The 14,847-nt window shown below is 39.9% G+C and overlaps 2 protein-coding genes across 2 annotated transcripts in view; both read left to right on the forward strand.

The window, feature by feature from the left end:
• LOC309637016 (olfactory receptor 8B8-like) overlaps positions 1-14,283 on the forward strand; it is a 31,078-nt gene extending 16,795 nt beyond the window's left edge. Inside the window, 3 exon segments of the mRNA XM_082410947.1 lie at positions 13,432-13,498; positions 13,500-13,743; positions 13,745-14,283. Of these exon segments, the coding sequence (XP_082267073.1) occupies positions 13,432-13,498; positions 13,500-13,743; positions 13,745-14,269 (836 nt within the window). The 3' untranslated portion in view covers positions 14,270-14,283.
• The window catches only part of TMEM225 (transmembrane protein 225), a 188,197-nt gene that overhangs the window by 36,349 nt on the left and 137,001 nt on the right, over positions 1-14,847 (forward strand). The window lies entirely within an intron of this gene.

The raw sequence follows: 14,847 nt of genomic DNA on the forward strand, positions 1-14,847 counted from the left end.
TTTTGTGAATTCTAGAAAATTACCAACTTCCATAAATTTCAGTTCCTTCATTTGTAAAATTAGTACCATAACATAAACTATTTCATTAAGAATTAAATGAGGGCTTCCCTGGTGGCTGAGTGCTTAAGAGTCTGTCTGCCAATGCAAGGGACACGGGTTTGAGCCCTGGTCTGGGAAGATCCCACATGCCGAGGAACAACTAAGCCTGTGAGCCACAACTACTGAGCCTGTGCTCTAAAGCCCGTGAGCCACAGCTACTGAGCCCACGTGCCACAACTACTGAAGCCCACGTGCCTAGAGCCCGTGCTCCGCAACAAGAGAAGCCACCGCAATGAGAAGCTGGCACACTGCAATGAAGACCCAATGCAGCCATAAATAAATAAATAAATTTATAAAAAAAAAATTAAATGAGATAAAGTATATAAACACTGAGTACAATGTCTGGCTTCTATTAAGCATCCAAGAAATAACTATTCATATTATTGCTATTAATTTGAAAAAGCTTGACTCAAATATTTACTTGTTATTAGCACATGTCAAAATTTAATTTTATTTATTAATGAGGCAACTAGTAAGAAGACAAAGAAGTTGGTTCTAAGAACAGCTTACATACACACACACAATTTTATATAGAAATATATAAAATCAAACACATAATATGTAAATAGCTAGGAAAAAATGCTGGAATTAAGACTGCCATGCTAGATATATGACTGATTAATGTCCTACAGGTTAATAAAACCATATTCCCTGTAGGGTTAACTCCTTTACTAAACTATACAAATTATGATGACATCAATTTATGCAAAAATCTTACCTTATAAGGCTTATAAAAATGCCTGCCCCTTTATCATCCATGAATTGTTAGTCAAATACACTGTGATATTCTCCAACAGTATCAGATTAGGGTCAAGCAGGTATTTTGGAAAATGCTCTAGCTCGATGTCAAAGAATTAGTCAATCATCTATTTACATTTTTCCATGTTTGGGATACATTTTTCTTTACCATTATTAAAGGAATTTTTGGAAGGGACAACCTAGAAATTATTGAGCAGAAACGAGACAACTGATTATAGGAACTTCTCCTATCAAACCAACCAGGGTCTTCTTGATTCTGAAATCATGAAGGTGAGATGAAATGAGGCCCAAGACCTGGAGCTTTTGCTGCCTGCAACAGTGCTCCTTAACCTTGGCTGCCCTTTGGCAACACCCAAGGAGCTTTAAAAACATACTGCTGCCAGGGCCCCATCTCAAGCTTCTGATTTAATTTGTTTGGCATTTGGATTTATCGTTAGTTCTTCCCTGGGTCTGAAACTTTTTAGTCCAATACAGCAGGGTCCTCTGCGAATCTAGGGAGAGGTTATTAAAAGCTGAAACAGGGGGCATAAATTGGGGTGAAAGCATTGTTTGTTGATAACTGAGCCTCATTCTAGGCAGAATCTGAAGGCATTAGCTTTAATGGAGTAAAAGCAGTCAAACACCAAGAAGATAACAGAAAAACTTACTTTTTAAAAATATCTATTTATTTGTTTGCATGGGGTCTTAGTTGCAGCAGGCAGGCTCCTTAGTTGCAGCTCACCAGCTCCTTAGTTGCGGCATGTGAATTCTTAGTTGCGGCATGCATGTGGGATCTAGTTCCCTGACCGGGGATTGAACCCAGGCCCCCTGCATTGGGAGCACAGAGTCTTAACCACTGTACAAGTCCCAGAAAAACTTCCTTTTTTTAGACACCACATCAATAATATCTGTACTGTGGCCAGGTTGTCCTCAAAAAGAGTTTTCAAAAGGGCTGCACTATTTTATTCATTTCCTATTCACCCCACTGATGAGGGATCCCTACCCATGGTTATGGGTAAGGCTGAACACACAATACCCAGCATTGGACCGATGGGTTAACAGAAGTTTACTACTCACGTATACTCACAACCTGGGGTGGGGGGAACACTGCAGGTCATGCAGGTTCATGAGAGGGTTGCACTAGAAACAGAGAGGACATCCAGGGGCTGTGGGAGGAAGGCTTCCTAGTATTGAGAGGATGAGGTGCCCCTGGTTCCCAGGGGAGAAGGTAATTGGCTTATCTGAATACTTTCTCAGGCTAACAGGGCACTGAAACTCTAGGATACTCAGGGAGAAGCAGGGACTGTGCCTGGACCCCATGATAAGGGGGGGTTGCTTGGTTGGGAGACCTCATCTGTGGGACTGGAGTCAGGTGAGGAACTCATGGTTAGGCCATTCAAGGCCCTCCTGGTTTCCCTCAGATGTCAAGGCAACACATAACGTTGGGCCTTATATCACATGCACACATTCACAAAAAATCATGTGTCTGCATTTATGCATTAATGCAAAGTTATGTATATATATGTGGGTATATACAGTCATCCCTCATTATCTGCTGGTTCCAGGACTAGTTCCAGGACGCCCCCCGCCCTGTGGATGCCAAAACTCGGGGATGCTCAAGTCCCTTATATAAAATGGAGTAGTACTTGCATATAACCTACACACATCCTCCCATATACTTGTATATTTTAAATCATCTCTAGATTGCTTATAATACCTAATACAACGTAAATACTATGTAAATAGTTGTAAATACAATGTAAATGTTATGTAAATAGTTGGTGGTATGAGGCAAATTCAAGTTTAACTTTTTGGAACTTTCTGGATTTTTTCTTTTTTGAATATTTTCAATCTCTGGTTGAATCTGCAAATGCAGAACCTAAGGATACAGAGAGCTAACTTTGTGTATTAAGAATGAAATAAAAAGATTAAAAATAAAAAGATGTAGCTCTCTGATTATCCATGCCAAATAGCTTGTTTTGCTTTGCATATGGTAACTAACTACTAAGTGACAGACTTGTTTTTTTTAAACATCTTTATTGGAGTATAATTGCTTTACAATGGTGTGTTAGTTTCTGCTGTATAACAAAGTGAATCAGCTATACATAAACATATATCCCCATATCTCCTCTCTCTTGCGTCTCCCTCCCACCCTCCCTATCCCACCACTCTAGGTGGTCACAAAGCACCCAGCTGATCTCCCTGTGCTATGCGACTGCTTCCCACTAGCTAATCTATTTTACATTTGGTAGTGTATGTATGTCCATGCCACTCTCTCACTTCGTCCCAGCTTACCCTTCCCCCTCCCCGTGTCCTCAAGTCCATTCTCTACATCTGTGTCTTTATTCCTGTCCTACCCTCAGGTTCTTCAGAACCACTTTTTTTATTCCATATATATGTGTTAGCATACGGTATTTGTTTTTCTCTTTCTGACTTACTTCACTCTGTATGACAGACTCTAGGTCCATCCACCTCACTACAAAAAATAACTCAATTTCATTTCTTTTTATGGCTGAGTAATATTCCATTGTATATATGTGCCACATCTTCTTTATCCATTCATCTGTCAATGGACACTTAGGTTGCTTCCATGTCCTGGCTAGTGACAGGCTTTTTGAATCCTTACTGAGAAGTTAAGTTTCAGCTCAATTATCAATATCTATGATTTGGGGCTGGATGGAGAGGTCAGCAAATAAGAAGACTGTGTTAATTTTCTTTGTTAATTTTGTATTTTGCCTTCATTAAAGAACATAAGAGAAGAGAACATTTTAGGGAGAAGAGAAATTTATTCTACATGACTGAGTTTTAGGTGTTTGAGATATTCAAGTGGGGATGTCTGATAGGTTGTTGACAGTAGAGGGTATAAGTCTGAGCTAGACACATACATTTGGCAGCTATCAATTTTATAGCATGGGTTCATTTTAGCCAGTATGGACTGATTGCATGTTTATCTTTAGAGCTCCCTGAGGCATGGTACTGACCAGTGGCCAAGGCTATGGAATATATTTACTAAAGATAATAGTGTTTTATAACCATGGGCTCCTGAACTGTTTTAGGGCAGGATGTACCAGCTTGCCAACACTGTCTGGTAATAATAACTGGATTGTAATAATTTAATAAAATAATAATAGCAATAATAATACTTGGTTTTGGCAGGGGCTGGGGGGTCTCAACGGTTCAGGCTGGTCTCATAGGTAGACTATGTCTACAAGACCAGTTCATTACAAAAGGAGAAGACTTGGGACTTCTCAGTACCAAGAAGCTTCCCACGTATGCTGGTGGTGATTCAAGACCCAGTGACAAAGTGCATCTTATGTAATCCAGTGGTGGGAGGGCAAGGAAGCCCATGCCAAAAATATGTGGACCTCTTTCATTGCATACCCTTCTCGTGCTGTTGCTGTACTTGTGATAAAGCTGTTCTGTGAGTGTAAAACGTTTGAATGTTGTGAGTCCTTTCAACAATTAAAATACTTAAGGCAATTAATTCATAATTAACATATCAGTTAATGACATTTAAACCATAGGAGGGGATGGAATTATCCTGGGAAATTGTATGCGACAGGTAGATAAGAAAGGTGAAGTTGGAAATTTCAGAAACTTCATTTAATGATGAGCAGGGAAGGAATACACCTGGTGTACTGTAGATAACATCATGACGTAGATAAAGCAGGTTTGATATTCCTGTTTACGGAAGAGGAAATCACAGACTGAAAACCATTTTTACTTTTCCAAGGCCACACAACTAGATCTGTAGATTCCTAAACCTGGTTCCTTCAACTACATCACATTGCATCTTGATTAAAACTAGTCTTTAGAAAAGTTCCCTAGAAAAAGCTTTGAAAAGTACATTTTACAGAGGTTTTGTGGCTTTCCTGACCAGTAGAGATGTTAAAAAATAGCAGCGTCTTCACCATCCTGCAATTAGGATTTCTGAGACATCTCTGTCCAACAAAGAAAGTCTGTTGCTTTCTACAAAGTTAGTGAATCTTAATTTTTAGGATTTATTTTTAAAAAATCAATTGAGACATCCCCACCAATGCCTAGAATAACCTCCCCTCCATCAAATTGCCTTTAAATAAGGCCATGCTATGTCCTTGCATTTTTCTCCCTCTAGCACAATCTTGGAACATGGTGTACCCTTAACACACCTTGAAATCATATATTTTACATTGCTAGTGTTAGTGTAATTTGCTTTTTATAGTAGCATGCATATTCCTGAGATAAATGTCACTTAAAAATGGATTCCTATTTTAAGAGCCCCAAACTGTGGGCTATGATGAAACTGAGCTCTGGGCAGCTCCTGACTTGGGAAGACTTTGCAGCTCTTTCTGTCACTGAGTAACTCTCCTTTGCCAGTCCTCAAAATATCAGGAGGTTCTTTCTATTCTGTAAATATCTGGATTATGGAGGTCACACCCAATAGGTACACACCATTTAACATGACTGTCCATTCAGTGTCAACATTAGCATATTTAAAATGTCAAAAATATACTAAAACCACTTGTGTGAAATCTACATTATTTATCTTTTGGAAATGGGTTTACCACACAGCTATTTATAGGAACTCTTAACAAATTCCTTAATATTTGAAAAAAATAAATGTATCCCTGAACTTATCAATTTTCAAATCTGGACTTTTATTGAACCACATTTACACTTCTTTCTACTGAACTTAGTAAATATTAATGAACAATATGTGCACTTGTCACTGTGTTCAATATAGGGTGTGCAAATTAAACGGTATTTCAACATACCATCTTGCCTTGCAGTAACTTATGATATAGCTGGAGCTGGGGAAATTCAATCCTGAAACAGTGGATGAAAAGTAAAAGGCAGAATTTGACCAAGTGGATAAAAAGAGATATGCAACAATTCGGATCCTAAGATATTTCATTAATTCAAAATTACTTATTAAAATTATGATAACTGCTCCCCACAACAATCCCATATGTTAGATGTTAATCTCTCTGCTTACAGACTGGGTGCCTAAGGGGCAAACACTATAATCTTACTTGGCCAGTGAGTGATGTGATCAGGACTCAGGTCATGTGACTACAAAGCCTGCTCGGGGCCAACACACTGGCCTTCTCTGTCACATTCACTAGTAACTTCCTCCTCCCTTTGTATTGAAAAGTTTCATCCTTAACCCTTGACCTGTGGTTTCTGTGATCACCCCTGTTTACGTGATTTCCCAGTGCACATCTTGATGACCTCCTCCTCATGCCCCCATCTCACACAGCTTTTCCTGACCAACCCTCTTAGATGTACTTTCAGCACCTGACAGGTCTAAATCTAGGTCTTTATTTGCCATCTTTACTTCCTTTTTTCATTGTCCTGGGATTGAAGTCTCAGTCACCTTTGATACTTGATCTTTCCACTCTTCTCCTATGATCATTAATTCTAGCTAATTAATCTGTTAATTCCTCCATCACTACAAACACCTGGAGGCTTAAGGAGACCAGGCTGTCCTAAGAGATAACCAAATCTGATTCCTCTGAGTCAAGGAAACGTTCTTGTGCCGAGCAGGATAATAATAGTACCTACTTCATAGGATTTTTAAAAACATTAAGTGAGTTAATATGTGTAAAGTACTTAGCACAGTTTTTGGCACATAGTAAGCACTTAAAAATATAAAATATTAGTACTAGTATTAGTATTCTTGTATTCTATAATCCATTGGATGATATTTTTAAGCATGCCAAATCTGTACTTTGGGTAGATTATTCATTTTCTATAAATGACATAATGTATGTAAAATTACTAGCAGAGTGCTTGGTACACAGGTGTTCAATACATGTTAATTACCCCCAGTATAGACCTCCAAGTTCCCTTCTTATTCTAGGATTCTATGTTAAATACATATACCATTTATGTTCAGATTTGCATGTTAAGGAGTTGAAAATGTTTAACAAAAGTATATTGAGATTGAATATAATGCAGAGCCACATAATTCCTGATATTTGTTTTCTCAGGAGCTAACTGAGGCTATTACAAATGAAGACCTGTCAGCTGCCATCTTTTCCCTTTGGTCAGGTTCTGTGCCTTTTCTTATGAAACTGTAACTTGTACTTGGCCGCCTCTGGTGGGTAGTGATGGTCAATACACTTGGGGCCAACCTCGTGCCACCAGAAATCTGAGGGTTAATACATGTGCATGAGAGCCATTGTATTGAATTTACATGTGTCACACATGGAATGACACAAATAGATCATAATTTTAAAAAGACAGAAAAAATGGAAATAAATAAAGTAAAGAAGCACTATATAGAGATTCAAGTTTAGGAAAGAGGGCAGTTCTGCAACAAAAGGAATACAGTTAAGAATAGTTCTTCCTACACTGTTTCCTGCTTGGGCTTCATCTGCTCTTCAGGGAACATGACTTTAGTGAAGCCCCACTTGAGAAGATTTTGAAATGTAGTTCCCATGGCAACGGGCTCTGAAGTGACATAAATCCAGAGAAGCTTTCCTTGGTTGTTCTATTATCCAAACAAGAATCCTCTAAGGCTCCTAGAGAAGTCAACTTTTAATGAAGCTTGGGTCCTCTTTGCTTTCTGTGCCCCAAAGTGCCCCTTTCCTGTGGGGCTTATTTCAGGTTTGTAATAATGATTTATTTTCTTTAACTGTGAGTTGACTACAGTGGGGGTGAGAGTAAGGATTGGAATTTCTTGTAATCACCAAGGCAGTGGCAAATTTCTAAGCGTTAAGATTCATGGTTGAGGTCTCTTGTTATTGAGCTGTGAGCAAAATATATTCCCCGTATGGAAGACTGGCAAGCACCGGGTATGTGCAAGTGTCACACAACACTCACACACAAAACACACACACACATACAAAGGACTGACACAGGGATTATAATTAGCTTGCCAAGTGGAGGACAGACAGCTACCAATGAGGTTCTCATTATAAACCCAGTGCATGATGATTCCAAATGCCTCATTCTGACCAAAATGTACCTCTCATCAATTGAGTACTGTCTGAAAGTTCATAATTAGAGATGTGTTTTTTTGGTTAAAGATTTGGTCTTCATTAAAAATAATACCTGGAAGAGGGTGTGGAATGTTTGTGATCTCCCATAAGCTTCAGTCGACTGTTGATGAATCTGTGAGATCTTTCTAGAGAATTGGTTCTGACACAGAATTGAAGGTAAAGAAAGCTTAGGACTATGAGTGTTTAGGCAAGAGGGATTTTTACCGAGACTAGAAGTGGGTACAGAAAGAGAAGACTGGAGACTGTAAAGGAAAGCTCACCTGACTTTGTGATTTGGCCTTTGTGGTGTGGTAGAGTGTGGTTATTTGAAAATAAAGCATTGGTTTTGGATAGCAAGTAGGGACAAGGTGAAATATTCAAGGACCCTGAGCCTGTCTGTGGATTAAGTTGTGTTGGAGAGACGGGCCTTACATAAAATTTTGAAGAAAAAAAATATTATTTCAGAGCTCCTCTCATTTCTGTCAGCTCTCTTCCTCTTCCATCCTGTATGAGCTCCTCTTGCCCCTTTCAGGTTCATCTACCTCTTAATGAGCTTTTTCTCTTCCTTATTCCTTTCTAAATTATACATATTTTACATCTGTTTTATGTATATTTCTTATAACATTTATAAAGGCTCTTCCATGTGTCCACCTCTTTGCGAAAGTCTTCCATTATTGGATTTAATTTAACTCTCACAACAACCCTGTGAATTATTATCATTATCCCCATTCTGCAGATGAAGAGATTGAGAATCTGAGATTAATGAACATGTTGTAAATTGCTGCAAGCCAGGTTCTATGTTTGATTTAAAGATACAAAATTGAATAAACCTAGTGCCCATCCTTCATGTTCCTGGAGGGATATGGATGTACACAAAGACAAAGATATGTTGGGAGGAGAGCTGCAGCAGATCTCAGGACAAGGCACTATAGGATTTTCTGGCTTATCTCCATTAGGCTGTGACCTGATGATGATTTGAGATCCTACTCCTTCTGGCTTTTTGGCATTTTGATAGAACATACTCCAAACTTTCTGCAAAATGGAATTTCAGGTATTCAATAAATTCATGATTCACATTTAGTTTTCTGCCTGGAATCAAACAGCTTTGGGGGAGGCTGCTTCTCCCACGTGGAATGAGGAACACTTTGGTCAGACCTGCTCCAAATACTGTTTTAGGAGTACCTTAGCTGGGGTTTCCACAAAAACCCATGCTGGAGACAAGGATCTGTGTGCAGGTAGCTTATTTCTGGAAACGATCTCAGGATAAAGGAAAAGTGGAACAGGATAGGATAGAAAACCAATCCAAGGGTGGGTTATTGGGCTGTTTACCCTAATGCGAAATTGAGGATCAATCTCTCTGAGGCCCTTTGAGATACTATGAAGAATGAACCACTAGAGACACACAAGAGGGGAGCATTTATCCACTGGCTCCAGGGCGTGTTAACTCCTTTAAACTTCCAGGTTTGCACATGCACCAGAATGGCTGAGCAGATTCCCACAGATGTTCCACAGGTGGTGGCAGAGACATCCTAGCACAGAAAGCAGTGCGTATGTAGTTGTATAGCTGAGAAACTCTTGTTTGGCTACAACTGCACGCAGCCAGCTGCCAGAGCAACAGTAGAAGCTGAAAGCATAGGCTGAGTAATATGAAATGAGGCATAAAAGGTGTCCAACACAGAGAGCCTGGTGATGGCACCTGAACTCGGGGCCTTGTGAAAATGTTCAGAGTGGAAGGTAGAGGATACCACAGCTATAAGGCAAGACCCACATTATATGATTTGTAATGTAAACTTAGAAAGGCCTTTTGTTCCATTTACCTGTTATTTATTCTGAAAGTCCATCCCTTGTCCCTTATCTCATTGCTGTGCTTTGAGTTAAGGCATCTTGTCTGGAATACAAGATGAAACACAGTGCCTGGAGGGACTGTGGCATCAAGTCATTGACACCCAATAGCCCATGAGACTAACTGGTCTTTCTCAGCACATCTGATCATGTCATTCATTCTCCTGTTCAAAATGTTCCATGGATTCACACTGCATACACTTTTCCTGTCATGACATTCAAGTCTCTCCCTACTATGACCCTGGGGTGCTATTCCAGGTCTGATGTCCAATTATGTCCTTTACTTGTACTCTGCATTTCAGTCAAACTAAAGACCAAGTGGGCTTCTTCTGGATAAGCTCAAGACTCTCTTCAACTGCAGAGGTTAGAGACACATGTTTTATTCCAGACTCTACCACCAACCAGCTCTGTGATTGGTTGGGCCTGAATTTTCCTATCTGGAAGATATGGGGTGGGAGAATTAGATCAGAGTATCCCAAACCTGGCTAAATATTCAGATCACCAAGGGAGATTTAGAAGAGAAAACAAATTATAAAGTCCCACTCCTGGAAATTCTGGTTTATATGTCTGGATTAGAGCAGCAGGGTATGCACTTTTAATAAGCATATACTTACATAATTCAATTGTACAGCTAGGTTTGTGAACCACAGGATTAGATGATTTTTAGTATTGCTTCAAATCTATGAGGCCCCCAATTAGCTGTCACTGAGCTCAAGAAGATTCTAAGAGTCTGGGACATAGACGGATAATTTTGTCATGAGAGAGGGGGAGTTAGGAAAAGAGCAAAGCAAGCAAAACAGGGAAACAAATGTTGGTGAGTTCAGTGGGGTGAAAGGGGGATCAAGCCACAAGACCTCAGGATCAGTCTGAGGGTACCAGGAGACCGAAAGAGAGCTGAGACGATGGAGGACACGGGATATCAAGGAGAATTCCAACAATTTAGCAATTTTGGAAAAAAACTGTTCTTAACTGATGGGGATTGTTCTTTACTGTCAAGCTCAAATTCCAAGAGATGGAAGGTTTGTTTCTCCTGGACTAGATACTGTGCAATTCCTGTGATAAACTGAAATGTAAGTGGTGGTATGTGGAAAGCCCTCCTCTAAACTTGCATAGCATTTTATTTTATTTTAAATTTTTATTGGAGTATAGTTGATTTACAATGTTGTGTTAGTTTCTGCTGTACAGCAAAGTGAGTCAGTTATACATATATCCACTTCTTTTTTAGATTCTTTTCCCATATAGGCCATTACAGAGTATTGAGCAGAGTTCCCTGTGCTATACAGTAGGTCCTTATTAGTTATCTATTTTATATATAGTAGTGTGTATATGTCAATCCCAATCTCCCAATTTATCCCCCCCCGTTACCCACTGGTAACCATAAGTTTGTTTTCTACATCTGTAACTCTATTTCTGCTTTGTAGATAAGTTCATTTGTACCCTGTTTTTAGATTCCACACATAAGTGATATCATATATTTGTCTTTGTCTTTGACTTACTTCACTCAGTATGACAATCTCTAGGTCCATCCATGTTGCTGCAAATGGCATTATTTCATTCTTTTTTAAGGCTGGGTAATATTCCATTGTATATATGTATCACATCTTCTTTATCCATTCATCTGTTGATGGAAATTTAGGTTGCTTCCATGTCCTGGCTATTATAAATAGTGTTGCAACAAACATTGCGGCACATGTATCTTTTCAAATTATGGTTTTCTCTGTATATATGACCAGGAGTGGAACTGCTGGATCATACGGTAGCTCTGTTTTTAGTTTTTTAAGGAACCTCCATACTGTTCTCCAATAGTGGCTCTACCAATTTCATGTGCTTTTTGGCCATTTGTATGTCTTCTTTGGAGAAATGTCTATTTAGATCTTCCACCCATTTTTTTGATTGGGTTGTTTTTTTTGATATTGAGCTGCATGAGCTGTTTGTATATTTTGGAGATTAATCCCTTGTCGGTTGCTTTGTTTGCAAATATTTTCTTCCATTATGAGGGCTATCTTTTGGTTTTGTTTATGGTTTCTTTGCTGTGCAAAAGCTTTTAAGTTTAATTAGGTCCCATTTGTTTATTTTTGTTTTTGTTTTTCATTACTCTAGGAAGTGGATCGAAATTATGTCAGAGTGTTCTGCCTATGTTTTCCTCTAAGAGTTTTATAGTATCCAGCCTTACATTTAGGTCTTTAATCCATTTTGAGTTTATTTTTGTGTATGGTGTTAAGGAATGTTCTAATTTCATTCGTTTACATGTAGCTGTCCAGTTTTCCCAGCACTGCTTATTGAAGAGATGCATTTTATTTTTAATAAATAATTTTTTCTGGATCTTATTATTTTTTTGCATATTTAGTAAGATATATTCTATCTTATCTTTTCCAAGAGAATGTCAGAGCCTTGAAGATAAGACTTTATACATTTAGTTATCTCCCACAGGGAGATATTAAATGCAATTGTTAAAAATACCGGATTTGGAGTTAGATGGACCTAGATTTCATATGACCTTTGTAACATTTAGTAAAATACTTCATCTCTAAAATTGGAGTGATAAAACTTAGTTCATAGGATTTGGGGGAGAATAAAGTATTATATGTAAAATGCTTTGGATCCTTGCACGCTGGGTTCAGCATACAAGTGCTAGGAGAGGAAGACTGTTGGGTATACGTATATAATAAGTGCTAAATAAGTGGTAAATTATTATTTTTACATTTCACTGAGTAGCTGTTAACTGAACAAATAATGTTTCTAAAATCCCATTCAAATATTATCCAGGGTATAAGCAAAAGTTCCTTCTTTTTAGAGTTAATTTTTAGGGCTGTGGCCCCAAGGGACCTCTGGCTTTCTACTTCCAATCAGGTCCCCAGACCTCTAAAACCAGAATAAAACTGCTCAGTCTCCTGTCACCACCTGGCACTGATTACAGGCGAGGATGCTGTCTGCCTTCTGCAAGCTGGAAAAAAGCCTCAGGGCAAAGCCTCAATCAGATATCAAGTTCTTTAGTTCAGAAAGAATTCGAAGGCAGTCCAAGTTCTGATCCCCCAAATAGAACAGGGACTAAAGGGGCCACGCTTAGTTCCTTCACCTGTGTTAGCACCAGAGCCACTTGTCTGTCTGAACAATCGAGGGCAAGAGTTGGACCGACAGGGACAGGGCTAAAGCTGCAGACTGAAAGAGGTGAGTGACGGCATCTGGGCTGAACTTCTCCTAAGTCCCCACCCTCAGGTAGTAAAGGTTTTGGGAAGGACCACCTTCCTTTTCTGGTCTGTCCAAGTTGACCATGAGGTGGACACTCTAGCACAGCTGGGCTGGCTCCATTCTCTCAGAGGACTCTTCCCAGAGACTGACCGCAGTTACTGTAAACTTGAGCAGACACTGGAGTTGGAACGACACAACAAATGGACTGAAGTAAAGATCCGGGAGACTCCTCAGTGCATCCTTGGGTCCCTTCTTCCCAGCAGCAGTGGCCCTCCTCTTGGAGGCAGATCCGTCCCCCGATGGTGCTCCAGAGGCAGAGTCACTAGGGGGTCATGGGAACAGACCCATAGCTTCCGGAAAGGCCTTTCTGCTGAAGTCCAAAATATCTAAGTGTGGATCTAATTCTAAAGAACTGGGAGGTGACAGGGAGGGCAGCAGTGCTCTCTCCCCATCTCCCTCTAAGTGACTCTTCTCCCTTGTTCCCACAGAGTGCCTTAAATGAGAACGGTAGCTGAGAACTCTTCTGTGACAGAGTTTATCCTCGAAGGCTTAACCAACCAGCAGGAACTCCAGATCCCCCTCTTCTTCCTGTTTCTAGGTTTCTACGTGGTCACTGTGGTGGGGAACCTGAGCTTGATAACCCTGATTGGACTCAACTCTCACCTGTGCACCCATGTACTTTTTCCTCTATAACTTGTCCTTCATAGATTTCTGCTATTCCACTGTTATCACTCCCAAAATGCTGATGAGTTTTGTCTCAACGAAGAACATCATCTCCTATGCAGGGTGTATGACTCAGCTCTTCTTCTTTCTTTTCTTTGTTGTCTCTGAGTCCTTCATCCTGTCAGTGATGGCATATGACCACTATGTCACCATCTGTAACCCGCTGGTGTACATGGCCACCATGTCTCCCCCAGGTCTGCTTACCTATTTTGCTCGGTGTCTACGTAATGGGGTTTGCTAAGGCCATGGCCTACAGAGCATGCATGGGGAGACTGACCTTCTGTGCCAACAATCTTGTTGACCACTTCATGTGTGACATCCTTCCCCTTCATGAGTGCTCTTACACCAGCACGTATGTAAATAAGCCAGTAGTTTTTGTTGTTGTGGGTATTGATATTGGTGTGCCCACAGCTACCATCTTCCTTTCTTATGCCCTCATCCTCTCCAGTATCCTCCACATCAGCTCCACCGAGGGCAGGTCCAAAGCCTTCAGCACCTGTAGCTCCCACATAATTGCAGTTTCTCTTTTCTTTGGGTCAAGGGCGTTCATGTACCTCAAACCATCTTCTCTTTTACCCATGAACCTGGGGAAAGTGTCCTCCTTGTTCTATACCATTGTGGTGCCCATGCTCAACCCTTTAATCTATAGCCTGAGGAATAAGGACGTCAAAATTGCTCTGAAGAAAACTTTGAGCAAAAAATCATTCTCCTGAGAAAGAGGCAATACTTAGGAAAGGGACATTTTTCTTTCCATAGATGATTCAAGTTCCACTGGTTACATGGAGAAAATTTGTACTCTTTCTCAAACAAGTTTGTCCTTCCCATTTTAAGAGCCCTTTAAATTAAGATTCTTAAAACTAGAGGATACTCACATTCAGTGGACATTTAGGATCATTTAGTTAAGTTCTATCGTATTTCTGAGAATAGACACAGGCTTATGCACCTTCACCAAGGTTCATTAGTTACGCAGTTACTCAGCAGCGGAACGGTGACTAGAATCCAGGCTCTTGATTTCTAATACTGATTTCCTTCCATTGCTGTTCACTTTCTTCCTCCCTCAGCCCTTCCTCAAACCTGGAAGGCTTCATTTCAAATGTGAGCTGGTCTAGGACATGAAAGTCTGGTTCTGTCTACAGAAATTTCAGGCAACTTTTCAAGGGCTAATTTTAAATATCACATTTTTGCATGAAGGTAGGAGGTATAACATTTTGTTGAGATGGTCTTGGCTAAATGACCAGACAAATTCTTGAAGAATTTTGCAGAGTGTGTGGGGGAAGTGTGCTAGGACCTG

This window comes from Balaenoptera physalus, assembly GCF_965194825.1.
Source record: "Balaenoptera physalus genome assembly, chromosome: 10".
Taxonomy (NCBI): domain Eukaryota; kingdom Metazoa; phylum Chordata; class Mammalia; order Artiodactyla; family Balaenopteridae; genus Balaenoptera; species Balaenoptera physalus.